This window comes from Vombatus ursinus, unplaced genomic scaffold, assembly GCF_900497805.2.
Source record: "Vombatus ursinus unplaced genomic scaffold, bare-nosed wombat genome assembly UNPS02014770.1, whole genome shotgun sequence".
Taxonomy (NCBI): domain Eukaryota; kingdom Metazoa; phylum Chordata; class Mammalia; order Diprotodontia; family Vombatidae; genus Vombatus; species Vombatus ursinus.
In genome coordinates, this window is record NW_020954548.1 from 33658320 (window position 1) to 33671350 (window position 13031).

The window sequence follows — 13031 nt, forward strand, 5'->3', positions numbered from 1 at the left end:
TCTGGGGACACTGAGAAGTTAAGTGATTTGGCCAGGGCCATACAGCCAGTATATCAGAGGTGAGATTTGAACTCTGGTCCTCCTAACTCTGAGGTCAACCCCTATCCACTATACCAGGTCTCCTCTGATCTAGAGATGATGCTTACCTACTGTGCGGTGCTGTTGTGAAGAAAGAGCTTTGTTCATGAGTGTGAGTGTTTGTTATACGTATGAAGACCAGGGGCAGCTCAGTGGTGCAGTGGATAGAGCACCGGTCCTGGATTCAGGAGGACCTGAGTTCAAATCTGGACTCTGACACACAAAAACACTTACTAGCTGTGTGACCCTGGACAAGTCACTTAACCCCATTGCCTAGCCAAAAAACAAAACAAAACAAAAAAAATGAGGATGAAGACTAAAGTGGCCAAAGGTGAGAGGGCAGTATGCCTTTCTCAATTCCACAGCCCTAGCCCTCTCTTGCTTAGGATAAGAGCTTGTTCTTTTTGACCTGCTCCATGGCCCTGGATCAAAGTTTGCTCCTCTGTGATCACCTTGGCTACCCTGGACAGTAACCTGGTTTAACCTGGTTTTATTATTATTTTTTGTGGGGGGGGGGGGCTAGGCAATGGGGTTAAGTGACTTGCCTAGGGTCACACAGCTAGTAAGTGTTATGTGTCTGAGCCCGGATTTGAACTCAGGTCGTTCTGAATCCAAGGCTGGTGCTCTATCCACTGCGCCCCCTAGCTGCCCCTTAACCTGGTATTATTTCTATGGCCTTGGGCCCTGGAGGGGGTTCTTTGGGCTGTGTCCTTTTCCTTCCCTTCCCTTCCCTTTCTTCATGCCTAAAAAACCCACTCACAGAGAAGGTTGGCCATGAGAATAGAACTGGAAACCCTCTGCCTGTGTCCAGCATTTCGGAGGCAAGCTAGCAGAAACCTCGCCTTTAGAGAAGCAGCTGTGAGCCTGACTAACTCATGGAAGTGACCCAGGGCCTTATCGGTGATCCCTTTTGTTTCCCCAGGGACGTCTCCGACAACTTCATCAGCACGTTAGAGACGGAGTTCTTCGAAAACCTCTCTGCCTTGGTACAACTGTACGTGACCTGTTCTGACTACCTTTTGTGACCACCCTCACACTCCTCCCATCATGCTTCCAAAACCTGTGTTGGCATCGATCCATTTTTAATCCAAACCACTTCTCCCCAATCATGCCCTTACCTTGCCTTCTCAATCCCCATGTTCCTCAGGACCGACCGTTCCTTAAGGGTCCTACAGGTCAGGTGACACCAGGCAGTGAGATCCAGTCCATTCATAAATACTGGACAGTCCAAATGGAGAAACAACCCCATGGGATCTCTCCAGAGAAGAGCTAGATTTAGGGCTTAACAAAAGCAAAAAGAGAAATTTAACTTTAAAAATATTTTTATTGGAGTCAAAGAAAATTAAGTTAATAAATACACTCAATGATTTTTCTTTTTTACTAACTGCAAGTTTAACCCATTTTATAATTAATCTTACTATTTTGAGTTCAGGGCATTCTTTTAAAAAGTTAACTTAATTGTTCACACGTGCCTTTTGCTTAAATCTTACTCCCATGCCTCTGAATGGTGTGGTGTCGCCTTTTAAACTCCTCAAGGGCTGGGACTTTTTGTTTTTCTTTGTACCTTCAGTGCTTAGCTCGGTGGCTGGCACATAGTAAAAGCATAGTGAATATTTGAAGCTGATGGCCGTGGAGCACAAGCCCTGGCAGGTCTCACCTACTAAGGCACCAGGGCTTTGGACATGAACCTAGGGAACTTCTCAGAGATTCATCATCTCTGGGCTAGTTGGTGATATCATATTTTTTTTTTGATCACAGCAACTCTGTGATCATCTGCTAAGCCAGAGAGAAACTGTCCAAGTGGAAGTCGTGCCCACTCCATTGAAAGTGGAGATCCCTGAAATATTGTGTACCTGTTCCAATGAGAGGTGATATGGGAAGAATGCACATCCCCTTCCCTTAGGAAGCCCTTTACTCTAGTAGGGGAGACCAAACTGTACACTTGAAACAATTAGAAAACAGTGCAGAACGGAGGATGACCAAGTGTTAGGCTGGAGAAGATAAATAAATGCTTTGGGAATTCATAAGTCAGTGGTATTTGTTATAAACAAGGCAGAAAGGGCTTTGACTTGCCCAGGGAAGCAGTCAGGTATTCTAAGAAGGAACCAACCAACCTAGCCCAAGCTAGCTAAGTGTTAGGCACAAGATGGGGCCCGAGTCAGTCCTTAGTTCTGGGAGGGAGGGAGACGTATCATTAAAACTAAATGGCCTTTCTCTTTCCTTTCCTGTCCTCTAGAGACATCAGCAACAACAAGATTTCGACACTAGAAGAAGGAATATTTGCTAATTTATTTAATTTAAGTGAAATGTAAGCTGAGATGATTTTCATTCAATAATGACAGGTCTGATTAGTTCAGGAATCAGTCCTTCCCCCAACATACACACACACACACACACACACACACACACACACACACATCTTTCCCCTTAGACTGACCCTGAGTGCAGCTCCTGGGGGACAAAGAGGTTTATCTGGATATCTGCTTCCTGAGTGGTCTATGGTCTAGGCTGCAAGCAATGGTGGGGTAGGGAGCAGGAATTTTGCCTCAATTTCTGGGGCTTCTTGTCACATTTGGGGATATTCTGGGGCTTTAAGTCACAGGGCTCAAGTTCAGTGTGGGTTCAACTCTTCCTACATCACCATTCTCTGTATGGTTCGGGGTCCTCCAGGAATTCCCACACTCTAAAGAGTAAGCAAAAGAGAGTTGTTAGCAATATTCTCAGAGGAATTTAGATTACACATTTATTCCCCACCCTCAGGACTAGGTGACACTGTCTGGAAGGGTGCCCAAGGGAAGTAATGGGATTTTAATTCCTAAGGAACTTCAAAATAAGCCCTCTTCCCATTTTCCCTGAAGTGTGGGCCATTTACTTATAGGCAAAAATTGAACTAGGTTGCCTTTGCCCCATTTCCTCTATGTCTGAGGTTCTCCTGATCCCCATCCCTTCTCCTGTGGCAGAAGCTTGAGTCTGAATCCATTCATCTGTGACTGCAACCTGTCCTGGTTCCCCAGCTGGGTGGATGAGCAGAAGGTCAGTGTGGTTAAGCTGAGGGAGACTCGGTGTGCCCAGCCACCACACCTGGCAGATGTCCCCATCCTCAGCATCTCCTTCTCTGATGACACCTGTGGTGAGTAGGACAAGCTTCCTGGATGGGTCAGTTGGCCCTACATGCTGAGTTTCCCTTCTGGCAGAGTTCTTTTCTAGGCCCTGTGAGGGAAAGATGCGAGGAAGGAGGAGAGCTAGTCCCTGATTTGGGGAGCTTTTGATGTGGGAAAAGTAGGACAGAGGCAGGAAAATGAAGACTGAAAAAGCCACGTAGGAACAAGTGCAAATTGAGAAAGGACAAATTGAGTCCATAAAATAAGATGTGGTCCAAACCAAGGGAGGCATATGACTGGGGGAAGGGAAATCAAGGAAGGCTTCCTGAAGAAAGGGAGCAACCAGCCCCTTATGCCACGTGTTTCCCTGTGACAGATGAGGAGTACATTGCCTGCCTCCAGGACAACAGCTCAAGCACTATGGCTGTGGTTATCTTCTCTGCTGCCCATGACGGTGTCCTGGCCCAGAACTTCTGCAGTGCCTTCTGTTTTTCCCTCGGTCAGGAGTATGGGGGTCTCTCAGAGGAGGGCTACTGCTTCTGTGGTAAAGCACACTCCCCTAATGCCTCCTCCAGCTGCCTCCTCTTCTGCCCTGGGTTCACAGCATCTCCTGCTGCATGCCGGGTACCCATTATTCTCCATAATGTCTTCCCTGCTTCCCTAGAAGCCTCACTCGTGGGGCCAGGGGTCCCTCAGCCTACTGACCACCTGGTGGCCTTCAAAGTAAGCACCCCACTTCCTGTCAACAACTTGCGCTGGGACTTTGGGGATGGGACCTTGGCATCAATCACTGGCTCTGCCACATCTCACCGATTTTTTCTCCCTGGTCACTACAATGTGACTGCTATTCTGACCTTGGAAGCAAGGACAACCTTGCTGTGGACAGAGGTGCAGGTAGAGGCTGTGCCCACAGAACTAGAGCTGCTGTGCCCATCTTGGCTGCAAAATAATGAAAGTCTTGAATTTGATATCCGGAACCGAGGGGGCACTGGGCTCAGTGCCATCTACAGCATCATGGCAGAGAACAAGCAGCCTGCCCAAGGTCAGTCCCATGGGGATATACCTCTTTTTCTTCTTCCTGCTCAAATTTACTCCTCCTAGGGTCTGGGGTGGGATCCAAGGGGAGTGAATCTGCTAATTCTGCTAGTTTTCTTACCTCCTAGCTTCTTGGTCTGCATAACCTAGTTCCCTACCCTCCATGTTCTTACTAGTGATTCAGAGTGTAATGGAACAGCCTGGAAAGAACCTTTATGCCCTCCACCCTGCCCCTGCTCATCTGGGTCCAACTCCCTAGAGGAGGCCAGGTCACATGGCAGAATGCACAGGAGTTTTGGTCACTGCTACAATGGGATCTTCCCAGGTTTCCCTCAAGAGAAACACTTACTCTTTCTCTCCCTACCCTTTTTACAGTGGTTCACCCCCTGTGCCCCTCAAGCACTGAGATCTTCCCTGGGAATGGTCACTGCTATCGCTTGGTAGTGGAGAAGGCTTCGTGGCTCCAGGCCCAGAGGCACTGTCAAGCCTGGGGTGGGGGAGACCTGGCCATTGTGGGCAGCCCTGAGATCCAACACTTCCTGGTCTCCCAGGTCACCAGGTAAGGGCAGTATTTTCTCTGGTTGGTAGAGACAGGATACAAGGAATCCACTTGGACTGGTTTCCTAACCAGGGATGGGACCTCTATTACCTAGGCATCTAAAGGAAGGGTTAAAGTGGGTCTAAAGAACCTTAGCTCTTCAAACTCCAGGTCTCAAATTGGGCAGGAGGTCCATAGACACAGGCACCCAACTGTCAGCTCCCCCACCCCACCCCAAGCGCTAAAGATAAAACAGGGAGTCCTAGAGGTAGAGGCCTGTAGCCATCACAGTCTCTCAGCTGTGGACTCTTCGCTTGACTGTCCATGCATAAACAGACAGAAGCCATTGGTTCATCAGTGTGGGTATTCCCTCCAGTGACGTAGATTGCAACCCCTCAACAAGTTGGTGAGAGTTGCTAAACCAAAACAATTTATCACCCTGTTGTCAACTGGGTCATGATCCTTTCTGAACTTAGCTGGGCTTCTCTTCTAACAGTAGACAGTCACTAGGCCCATGGGGTTTTACTAACTTGATAGAGCCTGTGCCCCACTGGCATAACCTCTGATAACCCAAAGTCAGTTTCATACCACTATTAGCATCAAGGGAGGATTTGAGTGTATAGATGTTGAAAAATTAGAGAGCCACTTTTGGCCACCCTTATCATCTTCCCCCTTCTCTTTTCCACATAGTGCAGGGAGTGTGTGTTTAGGTACTGCTCAGTTATGAGCATTGTACATCTGAGCTAGGCGGAATTAGGATGACAATGCTTGTCAATGATAACAGTAGCACAACTTTGAAAAGACTTAGAAATTCTTTTTGAATTTTTTTAAAATTAATTTTGTTAAATATTTCCCAATTACAAGTAAAAAGTTTTTTTAACGTTCATTTTTTAAAAATTGAGTTCCAGATTTTCTTCCTCCCACTCCTCCCCCACCCCTGGAGAAGGCAAGCAGTATGATATTGATTATACGTGTGAAATCATGCAAAACATATTTCCATATTAGCCGTGTTGCAAAAGAAAACACACACAAACCCCAAGAAAAATAAAGAAAGTTAAAAAAAAAAGTATGTTTCAATCTACACTTAGAGTTCATCAGCTTTCTTTCTGGAAGTGGATAACATTTTTCACCATTGATCCTTTGGAATTGTCTTGGATCATTGGAAAGACTTAGGAACTCTAATCAACACAGTGACCAACCATAATTCTAGAGGACTCATGATGAAATGTGTTACCGATCTCTGAATAGGGAGGGGATGGACACAGAGTATACATTGAGGCGTATGTGTATATATATATATATATATATATATATATTTATGTATATATACATATGTGTATATATATATTTATGTATATATACATATATGTGTATATATATTCTATTATTCTATTCACATATACACAGAGGCCATGTCCAAATATATGTGTATATGTGTGTACACACACACACACACACACACACACACATACACACACATATCTGTATATACAGAGAGAGAGAGAGATAACCCATGCTAAAATTTGTTTTGCTCGATTATACATATTTGTAATGGGCTTTATTTTCTTTGCTTTCTCATGGGAAGGGGGTGAGGGAGGTAAGAGGGAGAGAAGAGAATGTGGGCCAAAAATAAAATAAAATTTAAAATAAAAGAAACCATTACTCCCAAACCTGTAGATATGCTTCTTGGATTATCCAAAACACATCTGTTCACTGTGGCATGGATAATTGAGAGACTGCTGGAAAAAGGATGGTAGGTAATTGTTAGTGGGGATTTCCCCAAAGCCCCAGAGGGCCAGGAAGCAGGACATAAGATACTGTATACACTGGGTCTGGGGACTTTGGTCCCTGGATGTGGTCAGCTTTTGCAAATACCCACTGGAGAAGTCAGAGAGTGAAAAAGGGCGTGAGTGAGAGCTGAGGTGGAAGAGGGGAGGGAGGTTAGGAGGGGGCAGCTGGACTGGGCAGCTTGGTCCGGAGGTGGTTCTGTCCAGTTGGCCGGCTGCCATGGCAGGGCTATTATTGCTCTGGCCCTGGGGAAGAGAAGAACTCTTCCGGCCTGATGGCTTGCTCTTGTCAACACTACCAGATGCAGATGTTGGCCAGGGGCGGCTTTTATAAACATGTCTAGGAAAGCACACGGAATGGCCCAGATGTGGGGGTGGAGGGGTGTTTCCCAGTGGCCCCTCCCTGGACTTCATGCCCCTCCCCCTTCACCACCCAGTAGGGGAATCTGTTTCCCAGATGTACAGGGCAAAATGGAACAGTCCCTGGAATTCTCTGATGCCCCAGGCCCATCCTAACCTCTCACTCAATATTCTTAGTGGATTTATACTCCAGCCCTCCAATCTCAAGTGTCTCCTGAGTGTCCATGTCCCTGGAGGGGAAAAGCTCTGTCTTGGCTACAATGTTTCTTGATACCAACTTCTCATATTGAGATCTCATATGATCTGTATGACTGTCTGTCTGTCCCTTCCTGACTTCTCCCACCTTGGACCCTGTACGCTTTAATATTCAGACCCTCTTAAACAAATCCTGGTGAAAGCAGGTGTGACCAACCCTCTCTGAGAAGACATATGCGCAATCACCCATTTTGAAGGCTTCAGCTTTCTCAGGGAAATGAAGCAGAAATGTGGTTCCCATTAGCAAGAAGCTTTAGTGGATCTCTTAGCTTGTCTGCCTGGTTTCTTTCTGACTCTGTTTTTCCTATCTCTCTCTCTCTCTCTCTCTTTCTCTCTCTCTCTCTTTCTCTCTTTCTCTCTCTCTCTCTTTCTCTCTTTCTCTCTCTCTTTCCTCCCTCCCCCCAAGAGAGACCAAGAAACATAGCAAAGTTATTTTCTAAAATCTACTTGTCTGTACAAATACATGTGGGCATGTGTGTATGCGTCCATTTATTTCCTGGTGGTGCTACTCCCTCTCCCTTCCACCAGGACACAGAGAGGCTTTCGAACCCCAAAGATCAGTCGGCAGAAGGGGACCTTGCCTGGGTGACTTCATGGGAGGTGCTGAATAGAATGGAGATCCTGGGGCCCACCTCTAAGGTCGCAGCTCAGTCCAGAGCTGAGCTGCTCATTCTCAGTCCACACTATAATTCTTTAGCTACGGGTCTGGATAGGGGAGGATTGGAAAGGGGCGCTTCCTCTTTGGGAGAGAGAAGAATCTTCCTCCTTTGTGATTCATGCACATGCCATCCTGACATGGTGTGGCAGGGAGTGCTAGCTGGGAGAAGACACTTGGAGAAGAGTGAGAAGGCTTTGGCGGCTATGGGACGGGGGAGTGACGTGAAGGAAGAGGCCTGGCTGTGACCAGGATTCTGAACACTAAAGTCATACTCCCCATAAGCACTGACTTTGGAGATATACACCCTGCTGTATCGACTATATTCCTCCAGGACTTTGCTCTTAAACTAGTGACTCCATTTTTACAGCATGGGCTTTCTACCCAGGCCATGAGTCTGAGGCTTAGGAGGGATGGAGACACACAGAGTCTGTTCTTGGACATGAATAGGCGCCAAAGAAAAGCTGCTTCCCTCTCCCCTCACCATCATGACATTCTCTGCCTTATGTGGAAGAAGTTGTTTTCCTGGCCTTGAGGACAGGAGAACTCTTTGTTTCTTGGGGCAAGCAACTTCTCATCCTTCCTCTGTCTCAAATGTCACTGGGGCTATAGCTAAGTGGACCCTGACTATTGACAGGAGCCTCGATGTGTGGATTGGCTTCACGGCCTTGACGGGTCCTGGGGTGCCGCCCCATGGAGAGGCCTTCAGCCTGGAGAGCTGTCAGAACTGGCTGCCTGGAGAGCCACACCCCGCCAACGCTGAGCACTGTGTGCGCCTGGGCCCTGCTGGCCAGTGCAATACCGACCTCTGTACGGCCACCCACAGCTATGTGTGCGAGTTCCAACCCACAGGTATTCAGTCTTGGGAGGTAGGGAAAGAGCACACACACATACACACACACACACACACACACACACACACACACTCACACAGACCCCAAGAGATGAACCCTCTGGCAGCCAAGAGCAACAAAAGGTATAAGCCCAAGGCAGCCCAACACTGTAGAACCTTTCTCAGGCCCCATACTTGCCTCCCTAGGTCCCACATGGAGGGAGCCACACAGCTCTCAAATCCCACTCTGGGTGCTGGGACCACTCATTTGCCCCAAATGGTTATCCATGGGGGAATGGCTGACTTAGAGCCAAGTTGTGGGGATGGGGGGGGATTGGAGAGGCCTGAGGCTGTTGAACAGCGATTGTACCTGTCCATTTCTAGCCACCACTACTGCTACCCTCATCCTCCCCCAACACACACACGTGAGAAAGAAGGAAAAAATCCACAGGCTCCAGCTTCTCTCTGACCATTCAAGCTATTGCTTGCTCTGCTCCAAGACCAGAGACCTCCTTCTGACCCTTTGACCCTCAAGAGCACCAGAGTCATCAGTCTCTTCTCCTCACTAGGGGCTGTGTCTAATTCGGAGAGTTTCTTTGTGGGTGATGCCGGCTTGGATCTACCAGGGCCCATGATTCCCATGGAGGAGCAAGATGCCCTCTCTGCCCCAGGACATGAGACTGTGGAGGTAACAGGGACCTTCTGCCTCTTAAATCCTTCTTGCCAGTCCTGTTGAAAACTCGCCTTCTCCAGGAAGCCTCATTTGATTTACTCCCATCTGATTCTGATTATTCATGCGCTTTTCATCTTGATTCCCTTCTTGGATCTTTTTAATGTGTTGGCACCTTGTCTTTCTAATCAGGTTAAGAATTCGTCCCTAGAGGGCTGGGAACTCTTCCTCCCCTATCAGATTGGAAGATTCCTGAAGGCTCCCTCATCTCCCAGTGAGAGCAGGCGGTGCTTGACAACAAGAACTGTGTCTCCCTCATCAGACTGGGTGCTCCCCAAGGGTGGAATCATGTTTCTTGTCAGACTAGGGGCTCCCTAAATACAAGGACGGTCTCTATCCTGTCAGATTAGGAGCTGTCCTCTATTCCCAATGACAAAAATGATCTATATCCCGTCATACTGGGAGCTCCCTCAGGACAAGGGCAGTGCCTCTTCTTAGACTAGGAGTTTCCTGAGTTCAGGAATTCTCCCTCTCCTCCCATTATACAAGAGTCTCTCCAAGAGTAAAAATCCTCTCTCTTTCCCCTCTCCTGCCAGCTCTGAACAGAATCCTCAACACACAGGGCCATTTGATCCAGGTTGGCAACATACAAGTTTCTACCTGTGTATTGAGAGCTGTTTCTCTCTCTATCCAGGTGATGATTTTTCCTGGCCTGGTGCTGCAGCGGAAGGGTTTTCTTACTGCTGCTGAGTTTGGGACTCGGGACCTGACAGCGCCAGTGCAAATGAAGCTTCAGGTGTATCGTCCTGTGGGAGGAGGTAAGATGCTGTCCTATTTTCATGGCTTGGCCCCCCGGTGGGGGGGAGGTAGGGAGAGTATGGTTACTTAGGGAAGGGATGTAGAGGCCTGGCCTGGCCCCTCTCTGCATGGTCAGAGCCTATGAGTTAGACACAACTGTTGGATAAATAGTAGTGTCTGTCTACGAGAAAGGACGAGAAGAGCCCAACATCATCCAGAAAGAGTATGTTTGGGTCAGGATTCAAGCCCATGTTTTTTTGTTCTCTTGGCCTAACCCACTTGGTCTGTGCTGAGACTGGGTTTTCTCTCTTTATTGCTAGAGAAAGATACTAAACAGTTTATCTTCTTGGGAGCAGGGTAGAAGGGTCAGTTGGGTGTGACCGGGATTTTCCCTTTAGGGTAAATGGGCCCTCAGTCTCATGTCACCTTCTTGCTCTCCTTCCAGGTATCCCAGAGAACACCAGCCAACTTTCATGCCCACCCCTAGACAACCAAACATGGGTGCCCCTTGAGTGTTTGGCTGGGGAGTGCTGGTGCCCCTTGGCAAATATGTGCTTGCCTCTGGACAGTCCTTGCAGCATATCACCCTGTGCTAATGATTCCTCATCTGAACAAGACAACCATTGGTCCAGCTACTACTCACTTTGGAGGGAGTTCCTATTCTCCATCCCTGTGGGCCCTTCCTCACAATACTCAGTATGTATCCCACACTCTGGACCTGAGCCCTGGGAGTGGGGAGAGGAGAGGAGAGGGGGAGAGGAGAGGAGAGGACAGAAGACAAGAGGAGGGGAAGAGAGAGGAGAATGTTCTTCCTTTCAGAGCTATCCCTGGGGAGCTATCCTGTTAGAGCGGGGGTTCTAAACCTGGGCTCTATAAACTCGGTTTTAAAAAAATATTTTGAACCCTAAGAATATTTGTGGTGAAGAGAGAGGAGTGATGGTGAAGCAGGAGGACATCTGCTTCTATAAAATGATTGTTTGAAACACAGTTCATAGAAACAAAAACCCTGGAAATAACCCATGTGTCCAAGGATTAGGGAATCAGCTGGGCCAACTGGTATATGACTATGTGACAGTGACACTATGAAGAACATAGAGTTTTGTGGGAAGCCTTACATGAAGGGATTCAGAGGATGGGAACCGGAATCCAAATAGCAACGTACACACTGACAACAACCACACAAATAATAGCAAAACAACCCAGACAAATAGGCAGAAGCAAAGAGGACGTTTCTGGTGCTATTTGGTTAAAGTTAAGACTTTAAAAAAAATAAATTAAGTTCCACTTAAAATGTATACTTTTGGTGGGAGGAATAATTGTATTTCAGTATTATTATTTCCCTTTGTAATCCTATGTATTTTATTTTATGCTCTTAAAAGTATCATTCTGAGAAGGGGTCCATAGGTTTCACCAAACTACCAAAGGTGTCCAGGACACAAAAAAAGTTTAAAGAGCTTAAAGTTTAAAGTTTAAAGAGTTTAAAGTATTTGAGGGAACAAACTGCTCTTATGCCACATACACAGGGACAGAGCCCTGACTGGGATGGCAATGAAGACATATACTGGGGGGAAAGGGGCTATGGAGGGGCTGTGTCTGTCCTCACTCACCTTCAAGGTAATATCAGGGCAATAGGACTGAAGTTTTTCCAGGTCATCTTTTGCTTCCTTTTGTTTCAAGGAAGATTCTGCCTAACCCCCTTATACATCCTGGTCACTACTTAGCAGAAATCAGCGGTGGGGCCACTTGGGCTGGTTGGCATATCTAATGGTGCTGCTCTGCACTCCAGGTGAGCTTCAGCAACAAGAATCTCTCCTTGCTTCCTGGGGACCTCTTCGGTATCCAACATGATGCAGGTCCAGGTGCTCTGCTACACTGTCTTCCCCATCATGAAGCACTTTCCCACCAACCCCTCCAGCCTGAGTGTTTAAGTGCCAATGTCTCCACTTGGCTGCCTAGCCTGCCTGCTCACCTCTTGGGGGTGCCTACTGTCAATGGCACCACCTGTGCCTTGCGTCTGCTCTTTGCTACAGAACAGGTGACTCGTCTCCTTGGCCAGCCCTCTAACCCTGGACTACAGCACCTTGGGCACTATGTGGTTCGAGCTTCTGTGGACAATGGTGTGTCTAGCCACAACCTGTCCTGTAGCTTTGATGTGCTCTCGCCTGTGGTAGGACTCAGAGTCATTCATCCTACCCCCCAGAGTGGTCGATTCTACGTTTCTACCAACTGGACTTATCTAATGCTGAAGATCAGCTCAGGAGTCAACTCCACAGCCAGTCGGCTGGGAAGCAACCAGAGTGTGCCCTTTGAAGCCTCTTGCCCTCCAGGGGTGGCCCGGTTGACAGCAGACTGTATCCGGGAAACCAATGACACCTGGTTTGCGTTACTTGAACTTGATGGTCTTGGGGAAGATGAAAGCCTGGTAGAGATTGTGGCAGAGAACCGTGTGAGCCGTGAGAACATCAGCATCCAGGTGAAGGCTGAAGAGCCTATCCGCGGACTCAGTGCCACCCCAAATCCCCAGACCCGGGTGTTGCAGAGCACCCTAGTGGTGAGTAGGAATTAGGCAACAGAAGAGCTGAGAGGTTGCCTTGGATAGAAGTGACATGTACTTAAAAGGCTTCTTTTTCTCAGGGGGTTTCTCAGGGGATTGGGATTAACAGTAGCCTTAGTCCCTGGATACCCTGACTTAGGGTCTAGAATCTTGGGCAATAAGTTTAGCTGGCCCTAAGTGGGGAGCATTTCTTTCTAATCGAAGTTATAGGCTGATTGTCTGGTGTTGGGGGGGGGGGCAAGTTGGAGAAGAACTCCAGCCCGTCAGGCAGTTTATAGAAATGACTACATGTGCTGGTATCGGAACCCTCTGGTTAAGTGGGATGTCTGCAAATACTGTTTCATTTTTGACTTTGTATCCTCAGATTC

The 13031-nt window shown here is 47.6% G+C and overlaps 1 protein-coding gene across 1 annotated transcript in view; it reads left to right on the top strand.

Moving 5' to 3' along the window:
• PKD1 (polycystin 1, transient receptor potential channel interacting) overlaps positions 1 to 13031 on the top strand; it is a 113787-nt gene that overhangs the window by 59226 nt on the left and 41530 nt on the right. The window contains exons 2-11 of the mRNA XM_027863267.1: positions 1001 to 1072; positions 2315 to 2386; positions 3039 to 3208; positions 3556 to 4221; positions 4590 to 4773; positions 8447 to 8661; positions 9211 to 9329; positions 10006 to 10129; positions 10555 to 10805; positions 11896 to 12660. Of these exons, the coding sequence (XP_027719068.1) occupies positions 1001 to 1072; positions 2315 to 2386; positions 3039 to 3208; positions 3556 to 4221; positions 4590 to 4773; positions 8447 to 8661; positions 9211 to 9329; positions 10006 to 10129; positions 10555 to 10805; positions 11896 to 12660 (2638 nt within the window). The remainder of the gene's footprint in view (positions 1 to 1000; positions 1073 to 2314; positions 2387 to 3038; positions 3209 to 3555; positions 4222 to 4589; positions 4774 to 8446; positions 8662 to 9210; positions 9330 to 10005; positions 10130 to 10554; positions 10806 to 11895; positions 12661 to 13031) is intronic.